Consider the following 15,983-nt stretch of genomic DNA (forward strand, 5'->3'; position numbering starts at 1 on the left):
AATAATCACCCAAGTCGGAAATGTCGAAATTAAAAGGGCAAGGGGCCAGAAAGCACCCCTGCCTTAAACCCATCACAGTAGTGATTGCTTTTGAGACTGACCCTTTAATATCTAAACTGGCTCAAAGTCTAGTATGCAAGTCAGAATGCAAGTGTATAAGGATTGTTAAGAGTCGAGAACTGTCAACCATGTCAAAGCCCTTAGTCAGGTCTGGGGTTGCCTGCAGCCCTACTAATAGTTGGTCTTGATTATGAGACCAAAGCTAGAGGAAAGTTCCTCTCGAGGTAAACCAAAGAAAGCTTAAGGCTTGTGTTTCCGACTACATTGAGGAAAGTAACCCCACACTCTGAAGACTACGCTGGGAGATTCCCTTAACACTCACAGCCTCTTTTTGGTTTTAAAAAGATAAAGGTCTATTGTGAATAGCAAATCCAAATATGCAGCTATGTATGGTGAATGAAACATATGATATTGAAATGCTCCAAGAATCTCGTTTTTTCAATCAGAATTTGTACGCAGACCTGACAAGGACTTTGTGGAGGACTTTAGGGAAACCCACAACTCTGAATAGTTGTAGTGCCTTTAATTCTCAACCAATTTATGTCCAGAAGTTGGTCAACAAGGGTTACTCTGATTTGGGAAACTAAGCTTACTGTATGAGGACAAAGGCAGAGAATACACACAAAATCGCCCATTGTTATAGGTTGTGACATGAAAGTCAGGGTCTTGGGTTTATGCAGATTTTCAATTGGAGAGGATACAGTGAATGTGGTTATGCCACAGTTATGACTCCATAAGAAACAAAGCAATCCTTCAACACTGCTTTGAGAGAAACAGTTTGCATCCTTGACGATCCCAAGAAAGATCAGAATGGGATTTGCATTAATAAAAGAAACAACCTTGAAAGAAAAGAATGAATGATGGAATACAATCCTATCTATAAGCAGATGTGCAGTAAACAGTCCATGCTACAGTTTGTATTAAAACAGCATCTGGGCAGACAGAGGCTGCTCCCAAACACTTCCATGCACAGAAGTGATAGGATGGCCTGAACTCACCTCTCCCTCCTGGAATGTTCCCTGGCCAAATCCCGCCTCTTCTGTCGCACCCACTCCATGCGGGCCTTGTCCTGCTCCTCCCTCTGCCTCTTCCTACGGTCATGGTCCCGGTCTTTCTCCTTGGATCGTCCATGTTTACCTGCCAAAGACATTAGTAACGTTATGCACCCAGATTTTGACAGACATGTCCACCTAGTTTGCCCATTTTCTGAAAATTGCCTTAACACTGCAGACACATCCCCCATGCGCTACCTTTGCTACGCATTTGGTGTTCACAAAGCAATTCAAGCAGAGTAAAACAAATAAACAAAACTATTCAATAAGTAAACTGTCAATTCCACTGTCATTGCTAAAAAAGTCTTCACAAAGAAGCAGTAATGTGCCAAGATACCTGGAATATATCCCAAATAGTACCCATGTCATGTTTGCTTAGTACAAGCAGCCTGAACTAATTTGCATTTTTCAGTTTTCTTTCCCTAAAATAAATATGGGACTTATCCCCCCCCTTAATTCCCCCTAGCTGAAACGCACATGCATAATGGCACTCCCCAAACTTTTGGACTCCGGGCCCTCCGAGGGCGTTCAACCAAAAGTGTGTTGGGACCACAATTATGATGAAAGGCGCTATAACAAATGACAAAATTAATGAACTACAAGCTACCACAAGAATAGGGAAACAAAATTGAATTTGTAATAACAAACCAACCACACAAGGGCTGCACTGACATGCACAATAAAGCACATACCTACTACGCCACAGACTACTGGAGGTGCACCTTTTATAAGTCTCAAATGCACTATTTGTGCAAGGTAAGCAGGGGAGTTTAGCCAACGTTTAGCTGTTTAAATAACATTAGGAGGCAAAAAGCATCACATGGCATATCAACCAGCTGCAATTTCAGTTGGTGGCTGAATAGCAGAATAAATACTTTCATTTTGAAATAAAAGGTTTGCAAAAATACCAGAAGAGACATCGAGCACAGTATATCGTACCTCCTCCTTCTGTGGAATGACTGCGATGTCTGCGCTTTTCTTTCCTTTTCTCATCCTTCCTGTGATGAGCCTTGCGAGAAGCTTGCTGTGGGGGTTTGATTGCTAAAGAATCATCTTCCTCCCCTCTAAAAAAGAAAATCATTCAGTTGCCATATCTTTGCATGAGTTACATGATTATGAAGTGTTTTCTTTTGTGTAAATACAAACTTTCCTCACAGCCAACAATAAGAGCAAACAGTCTGATACACGGTTTCATGCGATTTAAACGAATATAAAATTAAATGAAATAACGAAGAAAATTGCCTGCCCGCCTTTCATACATATATATATATATATATATCTCACTACAAAAAAAACTTTGTTGAGGGGACGTTATGGTTAAGTTGCCCTACCAAAAACCTGTGTACTTCATTAAAAAAAAAAAGTCTACCTCCCCATTATGGTTCAAATTAAAACCGAAAAACCCCTGAAATTCGCCAGTTATGGTAAACTAAGCCCCCATACCTGCCATCACCACTATGCACTGCTAACACTAACACCCAGAACATGAAAGACGGCATAACAAATGTTATTGATGACATCACTGACATCACATGTTTAGCCTCTTTGTACATATATATGTGTGGCAGAGAACGAAAGCATTCAGTAAAAAAAACTTTGTTAAAGGGATGTTATACTTAACAGTGAAACCAGAAAACACTGCACATTCCCCCATTATGGTAAGCTCAGCAACCATAACTCGCAACATCTACGTGGCCAGGTGGTTTTATTCACTGACAATCGCAATATAAAAATTGAAAAGGTGCTGCATATCAAAACGGTAACCTTGTCGTGTGAACCATAATTGGGAGGTAGAATGTTTTTTTTTTTAATGAAGTACACAGGTTTTTGGTAGGGCAACTTAACCATAACTTTGTGTCAATGAAGTTGTTGTGCTGAATATACACTGTCATCATGTGATTGTGGGAGATATGTAGTATAATGTACATACTTGATATACATTTAACATAGAACATACAGAACCCCCCCCTATTGATATTAGAAAGGGACGGACTGAGCACCTGTTTGCGGACAGGGGGCGGACGGGATGAACATTACCCAAAGATGCAGGGGGTATCTGAAAATGTATTATTGTCTTACCCAAAAAATACACACCGTAGAAGAAAGACACAGACATAAGTAGTAATAAGTAAATACGGAAACCTAAAGGTGTGAAATGAAAACGACACATTTAATAACCATGTAGAATGAAATGGATGGTACCATAAATAAAAAAAAAAGGATGCCTCCATCGTAAGCACTTCACAGAAACTCTGCTGCCTGGACCGACAGTGGACGGACGCAGTAGGACGAAGGGAAATGACATCAAAATAGTGAGTGGAGGTCATTTATTTGTATGTGTGTGTAATTTTTTTAGTATGTGGTGCAGAAATAATAATTTATTTCTGTTTTGACACAAATGGCTAGTACTTTGGAGTGGCTGGAGGAGAATTTTCCGCATGAGGAAATGTCTGAAGACAGCGACAATAATGGTACACACTGCTCTGCGTAGGCAAAATACTATTTTATAGGAATTTAATATATGTATATTTTTTTGTACAGACCAGAAAAGAAGAAAATAAAGGCCAACAAACGAGACAGAAGAAGACAGGATGAAAAGGATTGAGCAGAAAATGGATGTACTGTGAATTTTAAAAGTTTAAAGGGACTTTGTGAGAGGAAACGTACGTTACCATTGTCCCACCTGTACCTGCCCCGCTTCCCCATTTCCTAGAGAACCATCCCCAAACCTTCAAGAAGAAAATAGACGTTTTGATGAAATATCCATCCCTTCTTCCCCTCAGAAATCTTCTCCTCATAACCAGCCTGTGTTGAATCCTAATTCCCCTATATTTGTGTCAGTATCTGCTTCACCCTGCTATTTCTTTGGATTGAAGTGTGTGTGTGTGTGTTTGGAATGTTTTTGTATAGTAGTTGTAGAGTTTTGTGGAATTATTTTTTTTGTTTAAAAAGGCCTTAAAATGTTCGAACAGCGTGCCTGTTCGACCTGTCCGCAAGGAATGGAATGTGGATGTTGTAAAGGCAGTACACCTACCTTTGCTAATGTCAAGTAAGATGGAGTTGATGTTTGACCGCAACATCTGTTCAAGTTGTGCGCACAGAAACAGAAAGGGGCGTCCTAAGGACATTATACCTCGCCGTGCAGCTTACAAACGACAGGAAACATGTTCGTAGAACACGCCAGGTGTCCGGGATGGTTTTAAATGGGCAAAATGGGAGTGTGTTAAGGACAGTATACCTGTCCGTATCGTCCGCAGCCAATATGGTGGCATCCGTAGAACAGATGTGATGGCCAGAAAGTTCGTAGTCAAACAAAATGGAGTTGTCCTAAGGACACTGGACCTGTCCGTATAGTGAGCATATCATGTATGCACATGTGCAGTACAACCGTAAGTATAGCAAACATCTCGCCTGTCCCTAACTGTCCGTCTCACTTGTGTCGCACTTTGAATTAGTTTGGGAACACGAACACTGTCCATAGGACAATTGCGCGCATGCGCACGTTTGTTACTCTGCATTTGCTGTCCAGCGGACTCCCATTTCTGTTGCGGATATGTCGAGGGCGTCATCATGTGACCGCACCCACGCTGAGCGTGTGGACTAATTTGCGAAGTTCGTGTGCTTCCAAAGCAGTACAAAAGAACGTGTAGACACAAGACAAAATGAGTGTAAAAATATCTTTTCACATATCCCAGACAATAACTTACCAGAGGACTTTGCAGGGATGAAGACGGTCACGAGGCGCACACACCTAAACCCCTATAAATGGCCACACCCCCGAATGCATCTTCATTATACTTCTAGCTATAGCAGATTGAGGTGTATTGCCTTTACTGCTGTAGTGACCAAAAGGAAAGTAATCGGTATGGCTGCTGTTGGTTCATTAGCCTCTGCACCACCCCCAAACCCGCCACCACCACCACCACACCTCCCCAAGGGCCTGCAGAGAGATATACGGGTGAGGATGTAGAGTGAGGAAGAAGAGGAGGAAGAGAATGAAGTGGAGGAACTCCGCACTAGGAGCACTGGCTGGGAGTCGTGGGTGTGGCGGTTGTTTTCCCTTTATGGGAACGTACCAAAAGCACGTGCGAACCTGGTGAGTTATAAACAGTGCGAGGTGGTGCTGAGTCACAGGAGATTTGGTGCGTACAGCTTTGGTACGATAACCATGAAGCGACACCTCACTTCATTCCACACTGCGGACATTCGCAAGGCGGTGCCATGTGAAGAGCATAGTCAATTGAGTTCCTCCACAGCATCCTCCGAGTCCGATCTTCCCACCACAAGAAACACTCCTGTGGGGGAGCGCCTCCCTCCAGCTGCCTCACAAGCCATTCGCAATACTGTTGACCCTTACCTTTCAAAAGGTGACAATAGTGTGTATGTATTGTGACGTAGTACTCTGCAGGGGGGAGAGTTTTCGAAGTGCTTTTGAGGCTACGGTCACGGAGCACCAGAAAATCTGTTCCTTCCCTAAGTGAAGCTCACCCTATATCTTTATCTGTCCACTTGCCCTTTCTTATCCCCGTGGCTGGTGTCCCTTCCTTACCCTCCTTTGGCCTCCTCTCCTAGTGTGTCGTGTGCTGAGAAGCAATAAACGTGAAAACAAAAATTACAGAAAAGGCTCTTTTCAGAGCCGCCTTTCTCAGTTTAACAATAGAACTATGAAGTGACCGCTGTAGACCCCCGCGAAGTTGTGGAAAAGCTCGCAGACAGTCGTAGGGAAAAAAAAAAAGGAGGGTGCAAGGGGAGCAAACACAATGAAGTGTACGCTGGGAGTAAGTGGTGGCTCTGCAAAGAGCCTTTCGGTGGTGTGTTGTGTGGGTCAAAAGTGTGGATTGGAGAAAACGGACTGTCACATAGGTTATTGTGAATCCAAAAGAGGTTGCAAGGCATTTTGTACACTGCGAAGAAAAATCTGATTGCCAGCATATGTGAGATGACTCCATCTCTGCGGAAAATGAAAGAGCTGCGAAACAAAATGTTTTCATTGTGGAATGAGGACATGCCAACATCTCTTAAAAAGGCACAAACAGCCTTATTCACATTGCGTCTCGCTTTCTCCATTTGTGGACCAAAAGCAGAAGAACACAGCCATATTTGTCTTTGTGCAATACAGGGAAAAACTATTTGACAATTTGGCAACATGTCCACGAGCTTCGCAAGTCCTTCCTTCATTGCAAATTGCAAAGAAATTCCAGAGACATGGCCTAAACTGTTTCCTCCGCAATGGAGAACAAGTTACTTACCAACTGGTAACGTTCTTTCGATTGGATGTTCCTCCAACGTATTCCTCCTCTTTGATGTATTCCATCCAGCTTCAGCTGCTACGGATTTATTTTTTGGCCGAGTGCACCGTGCGTCGATGGTCCCTAGAAGGCCTCCGTCGAGGGTGACGTCATAGGGTGTATAAGTAGCACGCGCGGCTCGCGTTGGCCTCAGTTCTGTTTTTCCCCCTTTCATTATCGATTTTCCACTGTGCAGACTGTGCCGGTAGATGGGTATTTTGCCTTGCGAGAGTTGGAGTGGCAACAGCCTGGGAAAAGTCTACAGAGGGGTAGGTTGGGAGGGCGATGAGGAATACATTGGAAGAACATCCAATCGAAAGAACGTTACCAGCTGGTAAGTAACTTGTTCTTCGAGTGGATTAGATTTTTTATTTTTTTTAAATATCTTCAGATGGCCGAGTATAGGACTGCTGTATCAAAATTTAGCTCCTTAGATTGGGAAGCATCTAGGTTGTAGAACTTTGAAAAAGTATGCAGCGATGACCAAGTCGCTGCTTCACAAATGGACCTTATAGGAACACCTCTTTGCAGGGCTGTAGACGAAGCAATGGCCCTGGTGGAATGAGCCCTTAAACCTTCTGGTGGGTCTTTTCCCGCCAGTCTGTAGCATTCCGAAATGCAAAGCACAATCCAGCGTGATATTGTCTGTTTTGCTGCTGATTGACCCATTCTTTTTCCTGTGTAGCCAATAAACAGTTGGTTGTCCAATCTAAGCCTAGAAAGCCTAGAGATAAAAGCTTAAAGCTCTTTTTGGATCCAACCTGTGTAATCTTTCCTCCTCCTTACTAGGATGGGGTGGAGGATAGAATGCATGTAACACAATTTTTTGATTTAAGTGAAACTCTGATACCACTTTTGGTAAAAATGAGGGTTTAACCTTCAACACAACTCTGTCCTTATAGAACACAGAATAGGGTGGCCCAGAAGACAGTGCCTGCAATTCGCTCACTCTTCTTGCAGATGTTAAAGCAAGTAGGAAAGCAGTTTTCCATGTTAGAAATCTTAATAGACACGTGTGCAAAGGCTCAAAAGGAGCACACATTAAGAATTTTAGGACCAAATTGACATCCCAAATCGGTAATTGAAACAGGTGAGGAGGAAACACATTAGCGAGTCCTTTTAACAATTGTACTATCAAAGGAATGTTGAAGTAGGAGCATTCTTCCGACGAGCGCTTGAAGATGGAAAGTGCCGCAAGATAACCTTTAATGGTTCCAACATTTAGACCTTTATGTGCTAGGGTCAGAAGAAAAGATAGCACTTCCGGAATAGAACATAGAAAAGGATTGGCATTCTTTTCTCTGCACCAGTTGCAAAACTTTTTCCGAAAGCAACGGTATAGAGACTTTGTTGCTGGCCTTCTTGCCGAAAGCAACACCTCCATAACGTCCTCTAGAAGGTTCCAATCCTTGTATCTCAGCCTTTCAGATACCAAGCATGAAGGTTGAGCGTTTTGACTTCTGGATGGAGAACCTGACCATCCATTTGAGAGAGGTTTTCTCTCTGAGGAAGACGTACTGCAGGACAGATGGACATGTCTAGAAGGTCCGGGTACCACGTTCTCCTGGCCCAATCCGGGGCAGTTGGGATCATGCGGCTCCCGAACCGTTTCAGTCTCCTGATGACCTGAGGAAAGACGGGAATCAGAGGGAACGCATACAATAGTGCGAAATTCCACTCCACCACAAACGCATCCTCCAGGGCTCCTCTCGGCAGAAATTCCATTGAGCAATACCTTTCGCACTTTCGGTTTATACCGGTTGCAAATAGGTCTACCTGAGGGGTTCCCCAAAGGGCGAAGATCTCTAGAATGACTTCCTGAGCCAGTTCCAATTCGTGGGACACACTGCTCTGCCTGGTCAGAGCATCTGCCGTCATAGTCTCTTCCCCTGCTAGGTGAACTGCCGTTAAAGAGATTCCTTCTTGAATTGCCCAATACCAGAGTTGCATTGCCCCTACACCTCTTTTGTTTAGCTAATGCATGGCCACTGTGTTGGCCATCATTATCAGGACATTCTTCCCTCTGACAGATGGCAGGAAAGCCTTCAGCGCTAGTCTGATTGCTCTCAGCTCCAGAAGGTTGATGTGTAGTTTGGACTCCGATGGAGACCAACGACCGCTGATTGTCAGATTGTTGGCATGAGCTCCGCACCCCTTTAGTGAGGCGTCCATCACTACTGTAATCTCCGGCCATGGCTGCCAAAAGGGTTCTCCTTTCAGAATATTCTCTGAACAAGTCCACCATAGAAGATCCTGGTGAACCTTGTTCGGAATCTGGAGAAGATCCGTCATTCGACCTGAGAACTGGGACCATTGAGTCTTTAGAGCCCATTGAAGGGATCTCATTCTCAGGCGTGCCTCTGGCACCAGAAAGATGCAGGATGCCATGAGGCCGACCAACCTTAAGAAGTCGTAAGCCTGAAGATTTTGGCCATTTTGGAATTTGGAAACCATCTGAAGAATGTCTTGAGCCCTCGACCTGGGAGGCGAGCTCTTTCCCAGGGATGCGTCTGACACAGCTACTATATATTGGAGCCGTTGAGGTGTCATTTGTGACTTCTTGAAATTGAGGGAGAAGCCCAGACTGTGGAGGAAATGGCAGGCGACTTTCAGGTGATCCAGTGCCTGTTCGGCAGATCGTGCTCTGATCAACCAATCGTCCAGATAGGGGTAGACATGAATCCCCCCTCTCCTGAGGTGTGCTGCCACTACTACCATCAATTTGGTGAAGACCCTCTGGGCGGAGGTCAATCCGAATGGAAGGACTCGAAACTGATAATGTGAGTCGCCAACCACGAACCTCAGGTATTTTCTGTGTTTGAGATGAATCGGCACATGAAAATAAGCATCCTGGAGGTCCAATGAAACCAACCAGTCCTGAAGCTGAAGGGCCTGAAGGATCTGAGAAAGAGTGACCATCTTGAACTTGTCCTTCCTGAGGAACTTGTTCAAGTTTCTTAAGTCCAGGATGGGTCTCAGTGCTCCGTCTTTTGGGGATCAAAAAATATGGGGAGTACCATCCCATGTTCCTCTCCGCTGCAGGTACCGGTTCTATAGCACCTTTCTCCAGCAGGGTTAGAACTTCCTGCTGTAGGAGCGGGTCCGAAAACTTCAAAGGGTGTCTCCCTGATGGATTGCTTTGAGGTTGCGTTAGAAAACGAAGGCAGTAACCTTGGGCTATTATTTCTAGAGCCCAAACATCTGAAGCAATGGCTCACCATTCTTGCAGATGCTGCGACAGCCTGCCTCCTACAGGTGTTTTGTGATGCAAGTCCTCAAAGTGGTTTTGTGGCGGTTGCTGCATCCACTGATGGCAAAGATGCTGGTGCTGGCTTTGCACGTTTTGCTCGTCCACCGCGAGTGGCCTTTCTTTGGCCCCTTTGACTGGCCATTCCTCTCGTACTTCCATTTGAGGAGTAGTAACGATAGGATCGTCCTCTCCAAGATTGATTTGTCGCACGAAAGGGCTGAGGTTGCCTGATAGCAGCTTCCAACAACTTGGCAGCTGCCTTTGAGGTCTGCAACCTCTCAAGGCTCTCGCCAGCCTTGCTACCAAAAAGGTGAGACCCGTCAAAGGACATGTTCAGAAGACTGTTCTGTACGTCTGGTGCAAAACCTGACTTTAACCATGCAAATCTATGCATTACTGTGCTCGTGGCCATGGACCTGCTCACATAGCTTCCTTTCCATCTCAAACAATGGCTAGGAATCCTTCCCTTTCGTCCCCTTCTGGTATGCGCTCCGTCGCCATTGCAATGCACTCCCAAAGAGTGTACAAAAACTTTGCCAAGGCACAAGTGGAGTTGGCTGATTTTAATGCCATGCTCCCAGCTGAAAATACCTTCCGTGCCCAGCCATCCACACGCTTATCTTCCCTGTCTGGAGGGATAGACGGGTACGCAAGTTTGTTAGAAGCTGTGGCTGCCTGTATGACCAAACCTTTGGGAGTGGGATGTTTAGACAGAGCCGGGGTCGCTACTGGCAGGGCGGTATTTTGAAGTAAGGGATTCATACAAATCCATACAAAATGTCAGAATTGATGTTGTAAACCAATATGTTTATCTAGGTATCATAATTGATATGAGCCAACGCAATCAAAATCATTTAGACCGACTGCAACAAAAGTTACAAACAGCAATATCTCAAATGAAAATTATAATGAGAAAGTATGGAAAATTCTCAATTATGCCTGCATGGATCTATTACACTTAAAAATGCACTCCAGTTTTGCTATATGGAATGGAAGCGTTGGAATTAGTTGATGACCACATCCTTGATAAACTGGAAGCATTATTCTGGAGAAAGACATTACATTTACCCCAAGGAATTCCAGTAGTATGGATCCGTTATGAACTGGGCTTGATCTCATTAGCTGCTCAATACCATTGGCGCCTATGTGCACTCTTTAGGAAGTGTCTTATGTGCAATGACACTACTACTGTTTTGAAGACGATATCATCTCACTCGTTATCGTCCAATAATGTGTTCGCTAGGAAATGGTTGCGATGCATTTATCATACGCTTGCGAACGCAAATGTGTCAATTGATCTTCTAGTTAAGAATCCGATGAAAGTTAAACTTCAAATTTTCACTACCGATTGGATTCATACTAGAGAGTTAGGCTTGACAAACATTTTGATGTTGACTGATAAAAAGTTCAGAACTAGGTCACCTTATTTAGTAAAAAGTCCATCTCCGAAAGTTCGATCAGCAATTATGCGTCTAAGATTTAATCTATGGCCAACAGAGGAAGTACTAGCCGAGAGATGCATAATTCAGAAAGCAGACATCTGTCGCTTCTGTAAATTGCCAGAGAAGCAAGAAACCATTAAACATCTCATTATGGATTGTTCTCAACTAATTCTCTTGAGGAAAACACACTTGGTTAATATCTGCTAGAAAAGAGTATAAATTAGCAAAGAGTTAAGATGGAAAATTATCTTTTCTGCTCGTCTAGTGAGAATTAGAATTGCAACTGTAAACTTCCTGAATGCGCTGAATTTACAATCTTGCACCGATTTATAATTTCGTTTTTCCTGTATTGTTTATTCGTTTTATTGTAACTCTTGAAAGCTGAGATCTAAGACTGTAGCATTGACTGTTTATTCTAATTTGTATTAATTTGATTATTCTTTTGAATTATGAGTTATCTGAAGTGTGTTTTAAGTGTGATTCTTTAGTATGTAAAAATAAAATTGAATTTTATTAATATGTAAAAATGAAAAATATTTTTTTCTAATTTTGTATAGGAAAATAATATTGTAAAAGTTAATTAACTATGAACAATAAACAAATAAAAAAATAGTAAGGGATGTATTCACTGGAGGAATAGAATCCGGCGTCTCCCAATTTTTGCCCACCCTATTTTGTAAGGACATATGGAAAGGTAGAATTGGGTCTTCAGTAGGACCATAGTCCAGTATGTCTGTAAGATCATCTTGGACGAATTGGGCTGTAGGCCTGGCCCAGCCCAAATAATCTACTACCTTAGTCATTAACCGAAGGTATGATGGATTGGCATGTTCACCTGGCTCTGGTCTACCAAATTCATTTTCTGGGGACGTATCAATACCACTGGCATTGTGCAATGATTCAACCAAATCCTTCATCCTGCTTTTCTCTGAAATCAGGCATTCAGGAACATTTGGATTAACAAATTCAAGCCCAAAAGGTACATTTTCCTCATCAGATCTTTCTTGTTCCTCAAAAATTGAGGTCAGGGATTTGAAAAACTCCTTCCTAGGCAGAGGCTTGAAAACCTTCTCTGGAGGTGGTACAGGAGTAGTGCTAATGAGTCCTGAATGCAACCCAAGTGTTTTAGCCTTTTCTTTCTCTCTTCCTAGCTCATCTGGTCGAGCTGGAAGTTTCGGCGTGGAGGGCTTCGGCAAAGGCGTCGATAACGTTGACGTAGTACCTGACTTCGACGGCATTGAGGCACTCTTCGAAGACTTGCTCTTCGAGGTATGTTCGGTCTCGGACGGCGTTGGTGACCTTGAGCGGTTGACTCGAGCGATCTTTTTCGCTCGAGCTCCTAGAAGGTTCTCTATCCTTCCTCCTTCGATCACCCAGGCTCGAGGGCGCATGAGTGTCGGAGCGATAACGCTCCCGGTCGGCTTCCGAAGAAGGCGCAGACCGAGGCTTCGCTTTCTCGAACACCATAATTTTTACTCCAAATGCTTCCCATTCTTCGGATGATGAATGTTTTGTGGGACATTTCATCCTTTTCGGGGATTCGTCTGAAGATGAAGTGGAGGGGGATCTGTGGCGTTGTTTCTTCGATTTTTTCGTCAAAGACGACGAGCGATGGGAATCGCTTCGGGACCTGGACCGATGCCTTTCGAGTAGAGGAGATTTCTCCTCACGGGACTTCGACTCGACGCTAGAAGCTTTTCGGTCGGACTTACGACCTACATGCAGTTTTCCCCTCCTCTCTCGCAAGACTTTCTCAGTCATCGCTCGACACTTCATACAGGCCTCCATGTCGTGGCCTTCTCCAAGGCACGATAAGCACGCTCGGTGCGGATCGGTAATCGACATTTTTGAGCCGCACGATTTGCATTTTTCGGGGTCGTGGTCGGCATCGATGACGAAGACGAACAAGTTACTCTCTTACATGGTAACGTTCTTTTGATGGGATGGTCCGACGACGTATTCCATATCTATGACAATCACCACAGCTGTGTTGCTTCGGAAAATCTTTCGGTGTCTGCGTCCTGCGTCGATGACGTCTATACGCCACCCTCGAGGACCTCCTCCGACGGCTGACGTCACTGGATGTTATAATCCACACAAAGCCTTGCGGAAACGTAAGCTGCAATCGCATAAGAAATTCTGTAGCGGGGGAAGGCAGGGAGGGAGCGATATGGAATAGGTCGTCGGACCATCCCATCGAAAGAACGTTACCAGGTAAGAGAGCAACTTGTTCTTCGAGGGGATTGGGTCTTCCGACGTATTCCATATCTATGACAGACTCCCAAAGCAAGGAGGTGGGAAAATAATTTAGAAAATAAAATTTAGAATGCCCAATCAAATTGCGGAGCAAAGGATCTCCTTGCCAAAGGCCAAATCCTGCCCACGGATGGAATCGAGGGAGTAGTGACGTACAAAAGGTATGGACCGAAGCCCAGGTGGCTGCATCACAGATAATACGAATCGGATCACCCCTCTGTAGGGCATTAGAGGCAGCCATACCCCTGGTAGAATGGGCCCATTAGCCGACCGGTGGGTCCTTACTCGCCAAGCGGTAACACTCAAATAGCCAGAATAATCCAGCGAGACAAAGTCTGCTTAGTTGCACCTGGAAAGATGACGGATGGAACACATTAGTGAGCCCTTTTAGAAACTGAGAAATTAAAGGAATTTTAAAATAAGAACACTCTTCAGACAAGCGCTTAAATATGGACAGCACAGCCAGGTAACCTTTGATGGTACCCACTTGCAGGCCCCTGTGGGCCAAAGAAAGCAAAAAAGACAGAACCTTAGGAATGTCGCATGAAAAAGGATCCACTTTCTTAACCCTGCACCAGTCGCAGAACTTTCGCCAACAGCAACGGTACAGGGACTTCATTGCGGGCCTTCTGGCCGAGAGCAACACCTCCATCACGTCTTCAGGGAGGTCCCAATCCTTATACCTCAACCTTTCAGAAACAAAGCGTGAAGGTTGAGAGATCTGACCTCTGGATGGAGAACCTGACCCCCCCCCCCTGCCGTGAGAGCAGATCGTCTCGGAAGGGAAGACGACGTGGAGGGCAGATGGACAAGTCGAGAAGGTCTGGGTACCACACCCTCCAGGCCCACGCCGGAGCAATGAGGATCATCTGGGAACCGAACATTTGTAACCTCCGCAGCACTTGCGGGATGATGGGGACTGGAGGAAACGCATAAAGCAGTGGGAAAGACCACTCCACCATGAACGCGTCTCCCAAGGCTCCTCTTGGAGGAAATACCCGCAAGCAGAACCTTTCGCACTTCCGGTTGACACTGGAGGCGAAGAGATCCACTTGAGGGGTCCCCCAAGGGGCGAAGATCTCCAGGAGAATCTCCTGAGCCAACTCCCACTCGTGAGAGATCGCGCGCGCTCTGCCTGCTCAGAGCGTCCGCCGTCTCGTTTTCGTCTCCAGCCAGTTGAACTGCCAAGATCGAAACTTCCTGCTGGATTGCCCAGAACCAGAGCTGCATTGCCTCCCTGCACAAAGGAAGTGACCCTGCCCCCCCCCCCCTTTTTCTTGAGGTAGTGCATGGCCACTGTTGTCCGTCAGGATCAGGACATTCTTTCCTCGCACAGTCGGCAGAAAAGCCTTCAGGGCAAGCCTCACGGCCCTCAGCTCCAACAGATTGATATGGAGTCTGGACTCCGACGGAGACCAACGACCGCTGTCAGCTCGTTGGCATGAGCTCCCCATCCCGTGAAGGATGCGTCCGTCACGATCGTCACCTCCAGCCAGAGTAGCCAAAAGGGAGCCCCCTTCATCAGATTGCCTTCAACGGCCCACCACAGAAGATCCTGGGCGACCGAGGACGGCACCAGAACAGGGTCCGACATCCTGCCGGAGGACTGAGACCACTGGAGCTTGAGTGCCCATTGCAAAGATCTCATCCGGAACCTGGTCTCTGGCACCAGAAGAATGCAGGATGCCAGGAGGCCGAGCAATCTCAAGAACTCGAACGCAGGGAGACTCTGGGCAAGTTGAAACTTGTGCACCATCTGCTGAATGTGATGACCCCTCACCTGGGGAAGAAAACGCTGCCCCAGGGACGTGTCGAGCACTGCTCCGATGTACTGGAGCCTCTGAGTTGGAGTCAAATGGGACTTCTTTAAGTTGAGGGAGAAGCCCAGCTTGTGGAGGGAGTGGCAGGTGACTGACAGATGATCTAGGACTTGCTCGGGAGAGCGCGCCCTGATCAACCAATCATCCAGGTAGGGGTAGACGTGAATCCCCCTTTCCTGAGATGCGCTGCCACCACTACCATGAGCTTGGTGAAGAACCTCGGGGCAGAGGTCAATCCGAACGGCACGACCCAAAACTGAAAGTGCGAGTCGCAAACCGCAGGTGGTACTTGTGCTTTGGATGGATCGGCACATGAAAATAAGCGTCCTTGAGGTCGAGAGACACCAACCAGTCCTGAAGTTGAAGGGCCTGGAGGACTTGAGAGAGATTAACCATCTTGAACTTGTCCTTCCTGAGGAGTTTGTTCAAACCGCGCAAGTCCATGATGGGTCTCAATCCCCCGCCTTTCTTGGAAATAAAAAAATAAGGGGAATACCATCCCTTGTTCTTCTCCGTTACAGGCACCAGTTCTATGGCGCCTTTCTCCAGCAGGGATTGAATTTCCTGCGCAAGAAGTGGATCCGGACTCTGCAAAGAGATTCCCCGGTGGATTGACGGTAGGCCTCTGCCGGAAAGGAAGACAGTAGCCGTGGGCTATGATCTCCAGAACCCACACATCTGAAGTAATGGCACGCCACTCTACAAGATGCTGCGCCAACCTTCCCCCAACCAGCAAACCATGGGACATGGCCTCATGACTGAGCTGAAGCAGCTGCGGCGTTGCCCGAGGGCAAAGAGGCAACTGCCCGAGCGGC

The 15,983-nt window shown here is 45.7% G+C and overlaps 1 protein-coding gene across 6 annotated transcripts in view; it reads right to left on the reverse strand.

Annotated features, from left to right (window-relative positions):
* The window catches only part of LOC138472139 (cyclin-dependent kinase 11B-like), a 945,042-nt gene that overhangs the window by 734,948 nt on the left and 194,111 nt on the right, over positions 1 to 15,983 (reverse strand). For all 6 annotated transcript variants that reach the window (XM_069610151.1, XM_069610152.1, XM_069610149.1 and 3 more), the window contains exons 4-5: positions 2,052 to 2,176; positions 1,059 to 1,197 (exon numbers count right to left, since the gene is read on the reverse strand). In XM_069610151.1, the coding sequence (XP_069466252.1) occupies positions 1,059 to 1,197; positions 2,052 to 2,176 (264 nt within the window). The remainder of the gene's footprint in view (positions 1 to 1,058; positions 1,198 to 2,051; positions 2,177 to 15,983) is intronic.

Source organism: Ambystoma mexicanum, chromosome 8 (assembly GCF_040938575.1).
Source record: "Ambystoma mexicanum isolate Mex_15411 chromosome 8, UKY_AmexF1_1, whole genome shotgun sequence".
In the NCBI taxonomy this organism is placed as follows: Eukaryota; Metazoa; Chordata; class Amphibia; order Caudata; family Ambystomatidae; genus Ambystoma; species Ambystoma mexicanum.